The following is a 13,813-nucleotide window of genomic DNA, read 5'->3' on the forward strand; positions in this document are numbered from 1 at the left end:
AGCTTTCTTTTCATACATCTGATGGGCACCAGGTAAATAAAACCCTCAGCCGGTCCCAGAGCGGCCTGTTCACAGTGCTGGCACAAAATGTAAACACCAACTCTATTATCTGTCTGTGTGTGCAGGCTGGCTGATCTTTACTTGGGTTCCTAAAAGTTGGCCAGAGCAACAGGGTCCATATATAAATGGCAGCAAAAACTGGCAATCAAAACTCCCTTGTCTCAGTTATAGGTGGTGTCAGCCTACTGCACAACCCTGGTCACTTGGGCAGGAGGGTGATCGTGACGACCTGCAGATGCAGTCAGTCCTGTCTTACTGCTGACCTTTGATCTGCAAATGATGAAAGTGAAAAATTAAAATTTAACCCAATAATGCTACAGCTTCTATGTCACGTGGCTGCTGTAATTGGTTCTTACAGTGGTCACATCATCGCAAACCCATCCTACTAACTCCCAATCCAAATCAGTCACTGAGAGCTGTTGGTGACAGCTCGATCACTGTGCTAGGAGCAGGCAAGTGAGCACGCTCTCAGTACACATACTGAGGCCACTGTAGGAGCATGTCTGCAGCGACTGGGTGTTAAAGCCCACTTTTCTTGCTGCTGTATGTGTGATGTGGTCAGAAAAAGGTTATATCCTTATTAGCCCTCTGTTAAAGGCTCGGTTCACCTTTGAGGAAAAAAAAGCAAATTTTTGCAGGAAATTAAAAAATGCAATTTTAAATTTTTTTTAATTTTTTTTTTTTAACTGGAGCCTGCAGATTTTAGCACCGGCGATCAGTGGATCGAGAGTGCAATGTCAGGCTCATGCAAACCTTTCTCTGCCCGTACCTCTGTCATTTAGAGAGCTTGAGGAAAATTGTGGATTGTTATTGCACTTCTATCTAGAGCTGCACGATTCTGGCCAAAATGAGAATCATGATTTTTGTTGCTTAGAATTAAGATCACAATTCTCGCATCAGAACATCTTTCACATTATACAAAAAAATTGGGCTAACTTTACTGTTTCATTTAATGAATAAAAAGTTTTTTTCCCCCCCAATAAATTGCATTTGAAAGACTGCTGCGAAAATATAGTGTGACATAAAATATTGCAACAACCGTCATTTTAGTCGCTTAGCTCAAAGTAATGAACTTGTGTCTCTAAATGAGGTCAGTTTAACCACATGCCGACAGTGCACAACGATATACCATGGCATGGTAGGGCAAATGTGCTTTGGTCTTTTGGGCAAATTTATTTAAATGTGCTTTTGGGCAAATTTATTAGTGTACAGGTAAATTGACAAAAAGTATACCACGCTAAATGCAAAAAAACATACAGGTAATAAATGATACACTGGTATTATTTATTACACAGGATAACATGATGGGGTAATGACTGTAGAAAAAAACGTCTGAAGCCAAAAACAGCTACTGTAAAAACGTCCAGTGTGCATGAGGCCGTACTCTCTAAAATCTGACTGCAGCTGAAGCTTTACATAGCAATATTTTTGAGCTCTCGAATGGTACATGCATGAATGTAGTGTCATTGCTAAACACTTTTGTATGTCTGATTTACATTTGATTTTGAGATAATAGTGCATGGTCTCAATAAATTGGACCTAATGGAGACTTTTTCATCACTCATCTAAGTGCCTTACTTCAAATGTTTAAAATGTGTCTTGGTTTTTACCTCAGCATTTATACTCCCTTTAATCCAAACCTATTGTCATGAAATCTGTTAAGGCAATTAATGAACAAGTTTCGAAATATGAAAAAATACAAAACTAACCTCCTTGAGTGACCAACAGATCTGTGTGCTCATAATGCCACAATGATGACACTGTGGAAAGCTATTGCTCTTGCATAACTACATGTTTTGACCCTTATGGATACCATGGTCCTACTGTATGTGTTAACTTTATGCTGGATAAATAAATAAAAATTTTGAAAGTAAACACCATTCAAAATGTTTACAGCTCCAGTAGTGGTCATAAATGAGATCTGCTTTGACACAAATGTTTGAATCATGGAAACCTGGGTCCACCAGAGGTTGCCAGGGGTTTCTTAAGCAATGAGAAGTTTGTAGCTTTCATACAAGTTACCATTGACACCAAAGAAACATTCAGCTATCTGAAAAGGGGCATTTTCACTGACCACCAATGTAGTCGGGGTGTTTTCTTCCCACTGACCACCAGTGTAATGTAAAACAGATTGCTGATGCTGAAAATTCCAAAAAAAAAAAACAATCTACAAATATGGTGGGATAGGCCCTAATAGGGGAGGCGGGGACCCATTCATTGAGGGTGTAAGCTTTAAAAACTACATGCCTGGCAATGGTTTAAAAGGTTCCTTTGTGAGGCCTTCAAGGTGGACAAAGAGAGACTGTTTGGTAAAAGATGCTATCGCAATATGGACCCCAACCCCTCTGTCTACATCCAGGCAGTGGAGAAAACCTCATTGGTGTGTTTCGGAGCAGGACATAGGGAAGGGAAGATGACATCCTCATTGCGGAAGAGACCTTTCTGACAGCATCTGGAAAATCTCAGTTTGGAGGGACCATTTCCCCAGGCATTGGCGATTCTGAAAGTGATTCTGAATGACCATTTTCCACTTGTGGTATGTAGAGAAGAGTTTGGAATGTGATTCTCTGTCCAGAAGAGAACCAAGCTTGCTTCATTCAGGGCTGCTCAACTTCTGGTACCCCTTTGGTTTGTGTAGGCCAGAGTGTTTTCTGACTACCCGCTTTTAGCCATGATTGGTGTTTTAATGCCCAAAAGTTCTTCTCCTGAATGATTCTTCAGCTTTCAGGAGAAGTAACTTTGACTGCTTTATAACTCTGCTGCTCATAAATTCCTCTAAAAGCCTGTGTGTGCATGGGCACACTGGATGTTTTTGCAACTGCTTCTACGGGTGTCAGGCTAACATATAGAGGGAAAATAGAAAAAAAATGCCTATGTGTCCATGTACAGATAGGCTTTTAGTAGTATTTAGTGGCAGATTATTTTAGAGGCTGAAAAGTTTCACACTGCTAGTGCATCCAGGAGCAGCAGCGTTTTGGCAGAAAAAAAAATGCCCAACTCTTAAACTTTTTTTTAACACTAGGTGCATTTAACGCTTGAGCTTTTAGGAGAGTTTGCAAAATGTCCTATATGCATGAGACCTTAAAATTGCATGCACATGTGCAATGGCCGCAAATACCCAAAATTGTCCATAGTCAAAGCTTTATAAGCCTCATCAATTTAGTGTTACAGATACTGCCGGATCTCTTGAACCATGTGAGTTATCCAGACTCCTAATGCAGATGCAAAAATCAACAAGGCTGTGGAGTGGCTATGCAGTGGTGAAAAACCCAAAGTTGTCATGCATAACTATCAGCTCAGTATTGGCAAAATGGCCCGCTCTGTCTTAATCTAATTGTTTCAGGCAGTGGCCTGAGGAAGTCTTTGTAAAGAAACACATAGGTCGTGGCTAAACAGGATAGATCAATATGTCAGGTCCAGTTTGGTGTAAGGATCAAGCTGGCTGAGTGTTTCTATGCACAAACTTTGCCATTTTTATTTTCATCTCTGGTTTTAATAAACTGTATTACGCTATTTAAATTTTGTTTACACCATGCACCACACAAATCTGTTGTAGATGATCTGATTTTGGGAACGTCATAAACATTGCACTCTTGACCTTCTTTAATGGAAGGTCCAACAGCTCTGGGGAGTTTTGCTTATCAGATGGAGGAGGATTATTTTGAATTTTTTTAATCTCTGTGCTAATTTTTACAAATAACGTCATTGGTCATTAGCACCTTTTTTGTTACATGTTCCTAAAGTAGCATTAAAGCCATTTTTTAAATGTGGGACTTCTAGTAGGAAGTAGCTCTTGCTATTCAAAAAGTTTTATTGAAAGAACATCAATGTACAAGCAAAAATAAAACCTGTCCAAATTTCAGCACTTAGTGTACCCCCAGACTCCCCTCCCACTGCTGAAACGGGTAGAGATATTGCTAGCACTATGTGCAGTAAGTCTCCATGCATACTGGGCTTAAAGTCTGTTCTCTTGGGAGTATTAAACTCAGAGCATTTTTTGTACAAAGTTTAGGAGAGGTTTTTTTTCCCCTGCCTCCAAGCTCCAATCAAAAAACGCAAACCAGAAAGGTTTTTCTTTCTGCCTCTAAATGTTAAACGCGAAATATGCCTGTAAACGTCCTAATGTACATGGACACATAGGATACCATTGAGCTGCTTCTACAGGCAGAACACAAAACTCCTGTAGAAGCAACTTTTTTTTTTAAGCCAGTGTGCATGTAGCCTAAAGAGTGGACTAGAAAGCTGAAGACAGCAGATATACATGTAAAACTTATATAAAGAGGTTTGTTTCATCTCTGTGTATCATCTGAGGCTAGTCACTTCACTGGGTATAGGAGAGGGTTTACATCCACTTTAAAAGCTCTAAGATACCATATGAAGAGTGCACAATAATAAGCTGCTTATAAAAAAAAATTACAGAGAGGTAGTTGTAAGAAAAAGGAACTGGGGGAAAGTGTGTGTATTAAGGTAATTTTGCATGCGATCAAGCAGGGTAGCTTCTATTTTACTATAAATCATACACTGTGTCTCCTTGAGACTAAAAATAGAATAACACAAAGTAGAAGTCTTCCATACTTTAGCAATGGTTTGCTTAAAAGCAGTTGTCACATATAAGAGTAGTTTGAATTGCGAGCATGTCAAATCCCGGGGACGTTTATTCAATAATTGTATGGTGGAGTCAGGTGAAAAGAGGGACAACAAATAGTACAGACAGTATTTGAAACACTTCAGTCCAGTATGGGGCAGGTCCACCAAATGTCCAGGTGTGTGCCACCATCTTCACAGCTTCTAAAACAATTTGGGGAATAACTGGAATATTTGGCCAAACTCTAGCTGGAACTAGTTAAAATCTTATAGTTGGTTTCCAATGATAAAATGTTAATGGTAGAAGGTTTAGTGAATTGCCAGATATCCTGCCAATCCTTTGGTTCCAGCAGGGCATGAAGGTCAGTAGCCCAACGCTAACTATATGGAGGGTAAACCTAGATGCCCTATTAGGCAAGAGCATGCCTAGTCCATTTGTAAGAAAATTATTTTTTATCAGTATTATTGAGAGCCTGTAACTTTTGCAGATTCACCTCTAAACAAGATATTCCGATAAAACATTCCAAGGTATGATCCAGGTTAGGCATTGTAAGGGGAGCAGTAAGAAACAAATCTGCAAACTTAGTTTTGTGGTGATAACCAACCACTCAACTACTCCACTGCCTCGTATATCAGGGTTGGAGCAGAACAATTCCTCTAGGGGCACTGTGGCCAGGGCAAATAAGAGTGGAGATAGGGGGAAACCCTGACTTGTCCCACGCAAAACTGCTCTTGCTATTCTTTTAAAAAAAATTCACCTGCCACTTCTAACTCTACCCTGGTCACACTGTCTAACTTCAGGTATGGGGGTACCCCCCTGTGCTTGTTAGGATTGGAGTCTTCAACTCATGCATGCTCCACTTTAGAACTACAACCTTACATTGCACCCTTTCTCATTCAGGAGAGGTATGGCTTTGACTCCCCTCTCACTTGCTCGATAGTTGCAGTGCTAAACAGGAGAGCGTGCACACTTGAGAGTCCTGCAAGACTCCATTGGTCCCATTGAGCATACCCCTTACCAAAAGTTGGCCAGGGCTGCTGGGGCACAGTTAGAGAAACAAAAAGCATAACATAAAAAAAAAAAAGCAAGAGCATGTGTGTCATAAGCATCCAGTTTAATTGGCGATGATATTTTAAAGTGGAAGTAAACCCTCCCATCATTTTCAGCCAAGGAAGCTGCTATATTGACCTCTTTTTAATCTTCAACTGCCATGTTGTTGCACATGTGATCAGTTATGACATCAGCCATTGGATGGTGCAACAGTTTGGTTGAGAGCACAACCAATGTAACAGTTACATTTATGGCATGCCGGGAATATAACTGTTTTTTGAAACTGTTAATTTAATGGGTTTACTTCCACTTAAAGTATCTGTAACCTTTGGTTGCATTTTATGTCCCGAGCTCACAATTGGTATTGGAAATTGGTTTGTTACACTGTCCATTCAGGCAAAATGATACTATCTCCTGAAATTGCCTTCCCCTTCCCCTGGCAAGGTATATTTTTCCATCGTCTCGATCTCCCAACTGCATTAAGACGGCTGGTTCAGCAGGGACCTGCCATGTATGGGCAGGTTGAATGTACCCAAATTGATCGCTCAACTTGGGTAAATCGATGCGATTTTATTGGTTGTGGCTGATGTTTTTGGATGTGTAGGATGTTATACACACCAAAGCTTAACCCAGGGTAGACTTTTGCAGCTGAGAAGCCATAAAGAACTGTAGATTCATCAGCACACCTTGCTGAGAGGATAGTGGACTAAGACACTCACTTTGCCTGAATGGACTCTTTAAGAACATTCAAATATGTTTCTTTATTACTGCACTCTTATGTTAACACACGAATACTGACCATGGCACTAAATTTAGATCAAGCTACTACAGCCTGTAAAAGAGAATTAAAAATGTCCTTTTTGGGGGGCAGTGACTCCAGTCTTTACCCTTTTGCAGAGGCAAGACCATCCCTGGTAAATGACCCTTTCAGATGTTCTGGATTCCACAATTCTCCCTCCCCCACACTCTGGGTGGTGGTTCAAGCCAACAGTCTGTCACTAGAGGACTATGTTTATTAGACCTCCTTGGTCTAGCACAGGGATATGCCATTAGCGAACCTCCAGCTGTTGCAGAACTACAAGTCCCACAAGGCATAGCAAGACCCTGACAGCCACAAGCATGACACCCGGAGGCATGATGGGACTTGTAGTTTTGCAACAGCTGGAGGTCCACTAATTGCATATCCCTGGTCTAGCACATGGTCGCTTGAACACAAAAATTAACTATTGTACGTCTGCATAGTATTGTGTGTAAAAATGATCATCTCTTAATGCATGCAACCGTATATAGTACATGCATGTATTGTGTCCGTGATTGCAATGTGTTGAATGAATGTGTTAGAAAATGTATATAAAAATGAATATGTACAGTAAGGTACACTTACAATATCACACTGGTTACATTCTAGATCTGATTGTTTTTATTTTGTAAATGCGTGATTTCTAGCCACTATCACTTTTTTAAATTCAGGGCAGCACTTTCTAGGTAAATCCTCTTACTGTGGATTTGAATTTCTATAGACTGCTGTCTGCCTTGAGGTATTGTGTGTCGTCTCTGAACTGCAGTGGCCTCTCCTGCATAATAACCATTTCACACAGCAGTAGCCAGCCTCAGTACCGCAATATTTGTATGAGGTGCAGATGTTTTCTAGCTGCTGCTTTTGCAGACGAGAGATTTTGAAATTAAGATGGCTTTTCCTTATTTTCATCATCGGTGAGTGTGGTGTTCTCTAGCGTTGCCGTGGAATTTTGCCTATTGATTTTTTTTTTTAATTGTACCATCCATTCAGCATATGCTTGTTATCATACCTTGAACCTTGCTGCTTTTCTTTCCTTTGCATTTTGATGACAGGTCTATGTCTTGTTTTCAGTATCCAGTTAATGCTCTGTGTTTATATATTACCTTATTCAGCATTTAATTTATCTGTATGTGCCACAAAAAATATATATATATATTTTTTTATAGGTTTCATATTTTTATACTTTATTTTTCTTTTCAATTTTTTTATTTTTATTTTTTTGTATTTCATTGGTTTTCCGTTTTGAATAGCTTTGTTTTTATTGGGGTCACTTACTAAATAAATTATGTTCTGAGCACACTCTCTTTTCATAACATTCATTTCACCATTGCATAAGCTTTGTATTTGTACTACTGGATTATGTACTGCTTGTTGTGTTAATTTGCATAATGTTCTGCCATTATCTTTGTGCTATTATTTAGTTCATATTTGGTGATTTTTCTAATTCCCTAAGTAACATTGCCATGGTAACAGTCCCAAAGCTGCACAGTCTAGGCATGTGCATTAATACACAAAGGATGGATGCATTTACAGGTATGAAGGCAGAAAGATCAAATATTTGCCTTTTTTTTTATCATAATACAATTGCACCCACACAACCCCAAATGCAAAAGCATGACTTTTCTATTTAAAACATTTGATTGCAATTTTGTGTTTTTAGGAAAAAATGTCCTCAACTGTGCATCTTTGAATTGGTTTACTGTACAACCTTAATAATCTCAGTATGTCTTGGGTTTTTGTTTTTTTTTGAGATGGTATGCTGATCATTATGCAGATCTATTCCTATTGGTACTGACCTTACAATACATATAAATAACTGCTGTGGGTCTTAAATTGATTGTTTTATGAAAAATATACTGAATAAAACGCTCCTATTACCTTTTCCCACAGCATTTTCAGTTGGCTTTGATTGACTGTAATCCCTGCACTTTGTCCAAAGCTGAAAGTAAGTGTATTTATTTTATTTTTTTTATCCTATTGTGTTTGAGGCCATTCTGATAAGGACATACTTTTTCAATTGTTCTACTGTTCAGTGGTGTTGAATTGCAATTCTCCCATCTCTATTTGCATCCACTTAAAGCAAGCTACTTTTGTTTTTCTTCACTATTGGGAAGGTACCACCCAGAGGAGGCATAGTTAGAATGTTTCTGTTCTACAAATTCATTTTTTTTCTTTCATTATATTTAGATGCATAAATATAAAGTAGAGAGAATGTGGATTTGCGTGTATTAGATAAGGAAGGGTCCTTTTATCAGAGGATCGCCTCGGCTATCAGTCTCTCCTATATATTTCCTCTGATGTTTCCCAAAAGAGGTTTAAAATTGTGGTGTGTTTCTCCCCCCCTACTGCTTTTGCAAATCTGTTACATATAAAGAGAGGAGAGTAAGAATTCTTACACTCCAGTAGTTTGAGAATCTTCATATTAAAGCTGGACTCTGATTCAGAAACTTTTGTTAATTTTGATGGGTCTTGTTACCTCTAAGTTGTAAACAATGTCCGAATTGCATCACTGTGCTTTAAAATGAGATGTTTTTCTTTCTGCGGAATGATACAACTCTCTCTGTACTTCTGGCCTTCTCGGGACATAAAAATGCATGACATTTTGTGAATGACTAGGGATGGGACAAATGGGGAAAAAATGGCACTAGCGCTTCAGACCAGCAGCTCTAATATCCAGAGCAACCCAGGTACAGTGGGAGCTGTACTATAGAAGATATATAGTGTTGGTTTTAGAGCTCAACTATAATGGTTGCAGGCAGCTATGCATCTCTACTTGTGTAAAGTGGTTCAGACGGTCGCTCCTGAATGTACTTGGTCTATGTGCAAGTATCAGTGCTTACCTACGTGCAGCTACTTGCAACAATTCATGTCTATGGCTGACTGTGCAGAGAACCAGGAACTCCCAAGCGCCAATATATGATGGTTTGTTTGCACTGCATTGCAAAATAGCTGTGCAAATAACTGGAATACTGTGAAGTGATCCAGATGTTTATTACAACTTGGCAGAGTTAACATTTCTTTACATATCATAATTTACAAAAATCTATATGCCAGAAATTCTACTTTAAGCCGGTTACACAGTAACCGGTTTTTCGCATAAGATGGCGGGTTGCACGAAAAAAAAGACCGCTCTGGTTGGTGCCACTGTACACCTGCCCCCTGCCGCCAGAAGACTCCGATCATCGATCTCTGCCATTAGCTTCCAGCATGAGCGGCCAGCTTCAATCAGACGCACCGACATACACACGGGCTGAATGTCAGCTGTGTGGGGGGTTTTTTTTTTTTTTTGAACAGTGTATAGAGCTTTAAGCTGTGTCTCCAGCCCAGACTTTTTATGTCCAATTGTCTGGGGAAGGCGTAAAAGGTTTTTATTATGGGCTGTGTATCCACCGGGGAGCTTTTCCTCCTCCTAATTGTCCTTGTAGCAATTGCCACCAGGACAGAAAGTGATTGCCAATTAACAATGTTAACATTGTCTCTGAAACAAGGATTGAATAAAACTCCAGTGGTGGCTAAACAAGTATCTGAATTTAACATCTGTCCGTTCCCTGCCCCCTTTAGTAGTTAATCAAATTTCAGCTGCACTTCGCTAGTGCATGTTAAAAAGAAACAATTAAAACGATAAGTTCATCTTTGGAACAAGTTGCATGTTCCACCTATCTTTAACCTGTTTGAGCATCTGCACCTCCCATGGCCGATTTTCCCCCTTCCTGTGACAGTGGATGGAGGATCTTCTCCGTGCACCCTCTGTCACAATTTGCAAACCGCACCACTGTGCAGGGTGCCACCCACACAGCCTTAACATTCATTTACAGTTCTCTGTGAATGGATAGACTACAAGTACCATCAACCATTGTGGCTGATGGATTGTAGTTCTCAATGAACTATGAGGGTTCTGTTGAGCGCTCTGATAGTTAATGGACTCTTCCTGCCCTCGGATTGCCTGTCCATATGAGGTACAGACAGCATCCCAAGTCTTCAGGAGCCAGAGAGTGCACCAGCGATCTGTTGATTGCAGGTGCAATGCTCTACATGCTCCATAGAAAAAAAAATCACACTTCTCTTCTTTTTTTTTTTTTTTTTTTCGCCTGCAAAACAAATGCATTTACTTTTTTCTTTCAAATAGTAAACTTGACCTTTATATATTTTGGCTTGATTAGCTTAGTTGGTTAGCTTTCAGTTTAATGTATTTCAGTATGTTAGTGACCCTGTCACCACATTAAAAATATTAATATTTATAAAACCCGCTCCTTGTAATAGAAGAGTTAATATAAAGTCTTGTTATGCATTGCACCTCAATGGAAAGCTGGCAGACTGCTCTCCTTTGCCAGTTCCACATACAGTCTTTGGCAGTGTAACAATATTGAAAGTGGCAGAATAAAAGCAGAGCTCACTGGATTGCACAGATTAACACCTTTTTAATAAAGAAATGGAAACAATGCGTCTACAAAGTAAATGAACAGAGCATATAAAGAAGCCAAAGACGCCCATCTGAGTTCAGGTTGTATTAAGGGAATGCAAATTGTTCTTAAAGCGGGAGTCCGCCGGAAGTTCCGCCGTTTTTTTGTTTTTAAAGCCAGCAGCTACAAATACTGCAGCTGCTGACTTTTAAAATAAGAACACTTACTCGCCCAGCGCGTCCGCGATGTCGACACCCGAAGCCGATCTCTCGATCGTCTCTCGCGTGCTGCCGCCGCCATCTTAGGTATGGGAATCAGGAAGTGGAGCCTTTCGGCTTCATTTCCCGGTTCCCTACTGCGCATGCGCGAGTCGCGCTGCGCAATAAGGATGAACCCGCTGCCTCTGGGATCTGTGTGTTTCCCAGCAGGCAGCGGGGGACTTTTGGAAAGGTCTACGCCCCTTTCCGCAGATAGCTATGCCGGAAGTGGGTGCAGATACCTGTACTGTACAGGTACCTGCACCCCCTTCCCCCCCTGAAAGGTGCCAATTGTGGCGCCAGAGGGGGGGTGGGGTTCCAATGAGCGGAAGGTCCACTTTAGGGTGGACCTCCGCTTTAAGCTGGCCATACAGGTACAGGCTGAATGAAAAATTTAATAGATTCCCTCCAGCCACACTAAGCAGTGTGGAAGGAGGAATTTCCCAGGCCAGCTTTTGCCACCTGACTTTTGTTGAGCCAGATTGTGCCAGCAGGGCTACCCATGGCATGCATTTTGGCAGATGCGGCAGTATAGCCGATCTTGGGAATCCTGTGAACTTCATCTCTACCCAAATATTTTATTTATTTTTATTTAACTCCAGTGACCTATGAAAGTCCTTTGCTCCCTACTGCCTGCCTTTTTGTTTATATGAGCCAACGCTGAACTGGTGTAAAAAAATAAATTAAAAAAAGTGCTAGTTTGGAGTTTTAGTAGAGATCAGTTCATAGGATGTCTGAGTTCATTTTTATTGCAAGAATCCGGTTAAATTTGAGCAGTTTATGGCAGCCTTTAGAGCAGGGATCTCCAAACTATGACCCTCCAGCTGTTGTGAAACTACACGTCCCATGAAGCATTGTAATACTCTGATATTCACAGACATGACTAGGCATGATGGGAATTGTAGTTCCTGAACAACTGGAGGGTCATAGTTTGGAGACCCCTGCTTTAGAGGTTGCTGTCAAGAAGAAGTATTGAATGCAGGTGTAGTACTAGTGTAGCAGACAATGAGTTGATCATGGTACTGTATACCTTTCTTTTTCTGGGTGAGATATTAAAGGTCTTTATAGGGTTTTCATTCCTGCAGTGCTCTGGTTGTGGGTTTAAAAGGCTCTGATAGCCATTATTAGCATAGAGCTAGTATGTTCTCCTTGGTTTTCTTTTGTTCGCTGGTTCTGTTCCGCAAGGTAAAAACCTACTGTTTATTTAGGGGCTTAGTGTTACAGTGAAAAAATGTGAATGTATTATCTAGATTACATTGTAGACTCCTTCTGGAGAAGGGGGTGATGTGGATGTTTTTTTTTATTCCATTAAGAACTATGGAAATTTTGTTAGAACTATGTACATTAGTAAAATAACTAGTTAACTAACTAATCCGATTGAAACTGGTGACTAATAGAGCCACCAGCTACTCGTATTAGTATTACTGTTTTTTGTGATGGGGGTGGGGGGGAGAATTCATGGATGTAAGATGTGCAGAGGAATTTATTTTTTTCTCCTTCTGTTTTCAGTTCAGTTTCACATTGCTCACTTGTACGAAACACAGGTAAGTCTTTTGCTCATTAAAGCAAACTTGGCAGAAGGGCGTTTAACTCGCACATCAAAGACTCCCATCCAATGTTGTAGGCCAACACTGTCCAGCTTGCCAAAGCAGTGACTGTTCCAGAACAAGCCCTTAATTGACCGAGAAGACCAGTGCACCAAGACTTGCACTGTTTTTGGGAGGAGGACAGTGACAGCTGTGAGTGCTCAATGAAAGCCCCAGCTGTGATGGTTCATTTATTCTCATCGATACTTTTAATAGTGACTTTTCCTATACAGCCATTTTTTTATCATTTGGCTTTATATTATAATAAACACCTTGGTTCACATTAGTGACAATTTAGTTTATTCTAGCTAATAGCTTCCATTATTTCTTTCTTTACTCCCTTATGTGGAGCAGCATGCAGTTCTACTGTTTGCCTGAATACCAGATTTCTTATCTGTCAAAGCTTCACCACTTGCTCCCTTCTGCCTCACATAAATTTTATTTTTTTGGTCCATCTCTGTCCGTAGTGCCTTGGTTGAGTTGTGCCATTTAACCTTAAGTACATGTTTTATTTCAGGTTTGCTTTAACCAGGGTAGTAGCGCCGTAGTTTAACGACTTCAGCCCTGGAAGGATTTGTCCCCTTAATGACCATGCCATTTATTTTTTGCAATATGGTACTGCGTCACTTTAATGGACACTTGCGTGGTCGTGCGTCACTGTACCCAACAAAATTGACACCCTTTTTTTACCTACAAAAATTTGACAAAAAAAAAAAAGTGTTTATTTTTTTTTTCTCTCTTTCGCTATAAGACATCTAGAAGAAAAGAAGAAAAATCTAAAAAAACGAATGTATTGATCAGTTTAGGTGTGTGTGTGTGTGTGTGTGTGTGTGTGTGTATATATATATATATATATATATATATATATATATATATATATATATATATATATATATATATATATATATATACACACACATACATATATACACATACATATATACACATACACACACTCTACATATTTTTGGTAAAAAAAATTAAAAATTTGTTTGCGCAAACGTTAGTGTCTACAAACTACGGGATAGATTTAGGGACTTTTACATATTTGTTTTTCCCGGTAATGTCGGCGATCT

General features: G+C 39.8%; 1 protein-coding gene across 4 annotated transcripts in view; it reads left to right on the forward strand.

The window, feature by feature from the left end:
* Positions 1 to 13,813, forward strand: part of KDM6A (lysine demethylase 6A) — a 224,553-nt gene that overhangs the window by 88,582 nt on the left and 122,158 nt on the right. For 3 of the 4 annotated variants that reach the window (XM_077480926.1, XM_077480927.1, XM_077480928.1), the window contains exons 7-8: positions 8,385 to 8,439; positions 12,661 to 12,695. In XM_077480926.1, coding sequence (XP_077337052.1) covers positions 8,385 to 8,439; positions 12,661 to 12,695 — 90 coding nt within the window. Of the gene's footprint in view, positions 1 to 7,308; positions 7,409 to 8,384; positions 8,440 to 12,660; positions 12,696 to 13,813 lie in introns of those variants that run through there. The other variant, XM_077480929.1, reaches the window with a different exon arrangement.

The sequence above is a fragment of the Lithobates pipiens genome, unplaced genomic scaffold, assembly GCF_037356315.1.
Source record: "Lithobates pipiens isolate NorthernLeopardFrog02 unplaced genomic scaffold, aLitPip1_a1.2 Scaffold_16, whole genome shotgun sequence".
Lineage (NCBI taxonomy): Eukaryota > Metazoa > Chordata > Amphibia > Anura > Ranidae > Lithobates > Lithobates pipiens.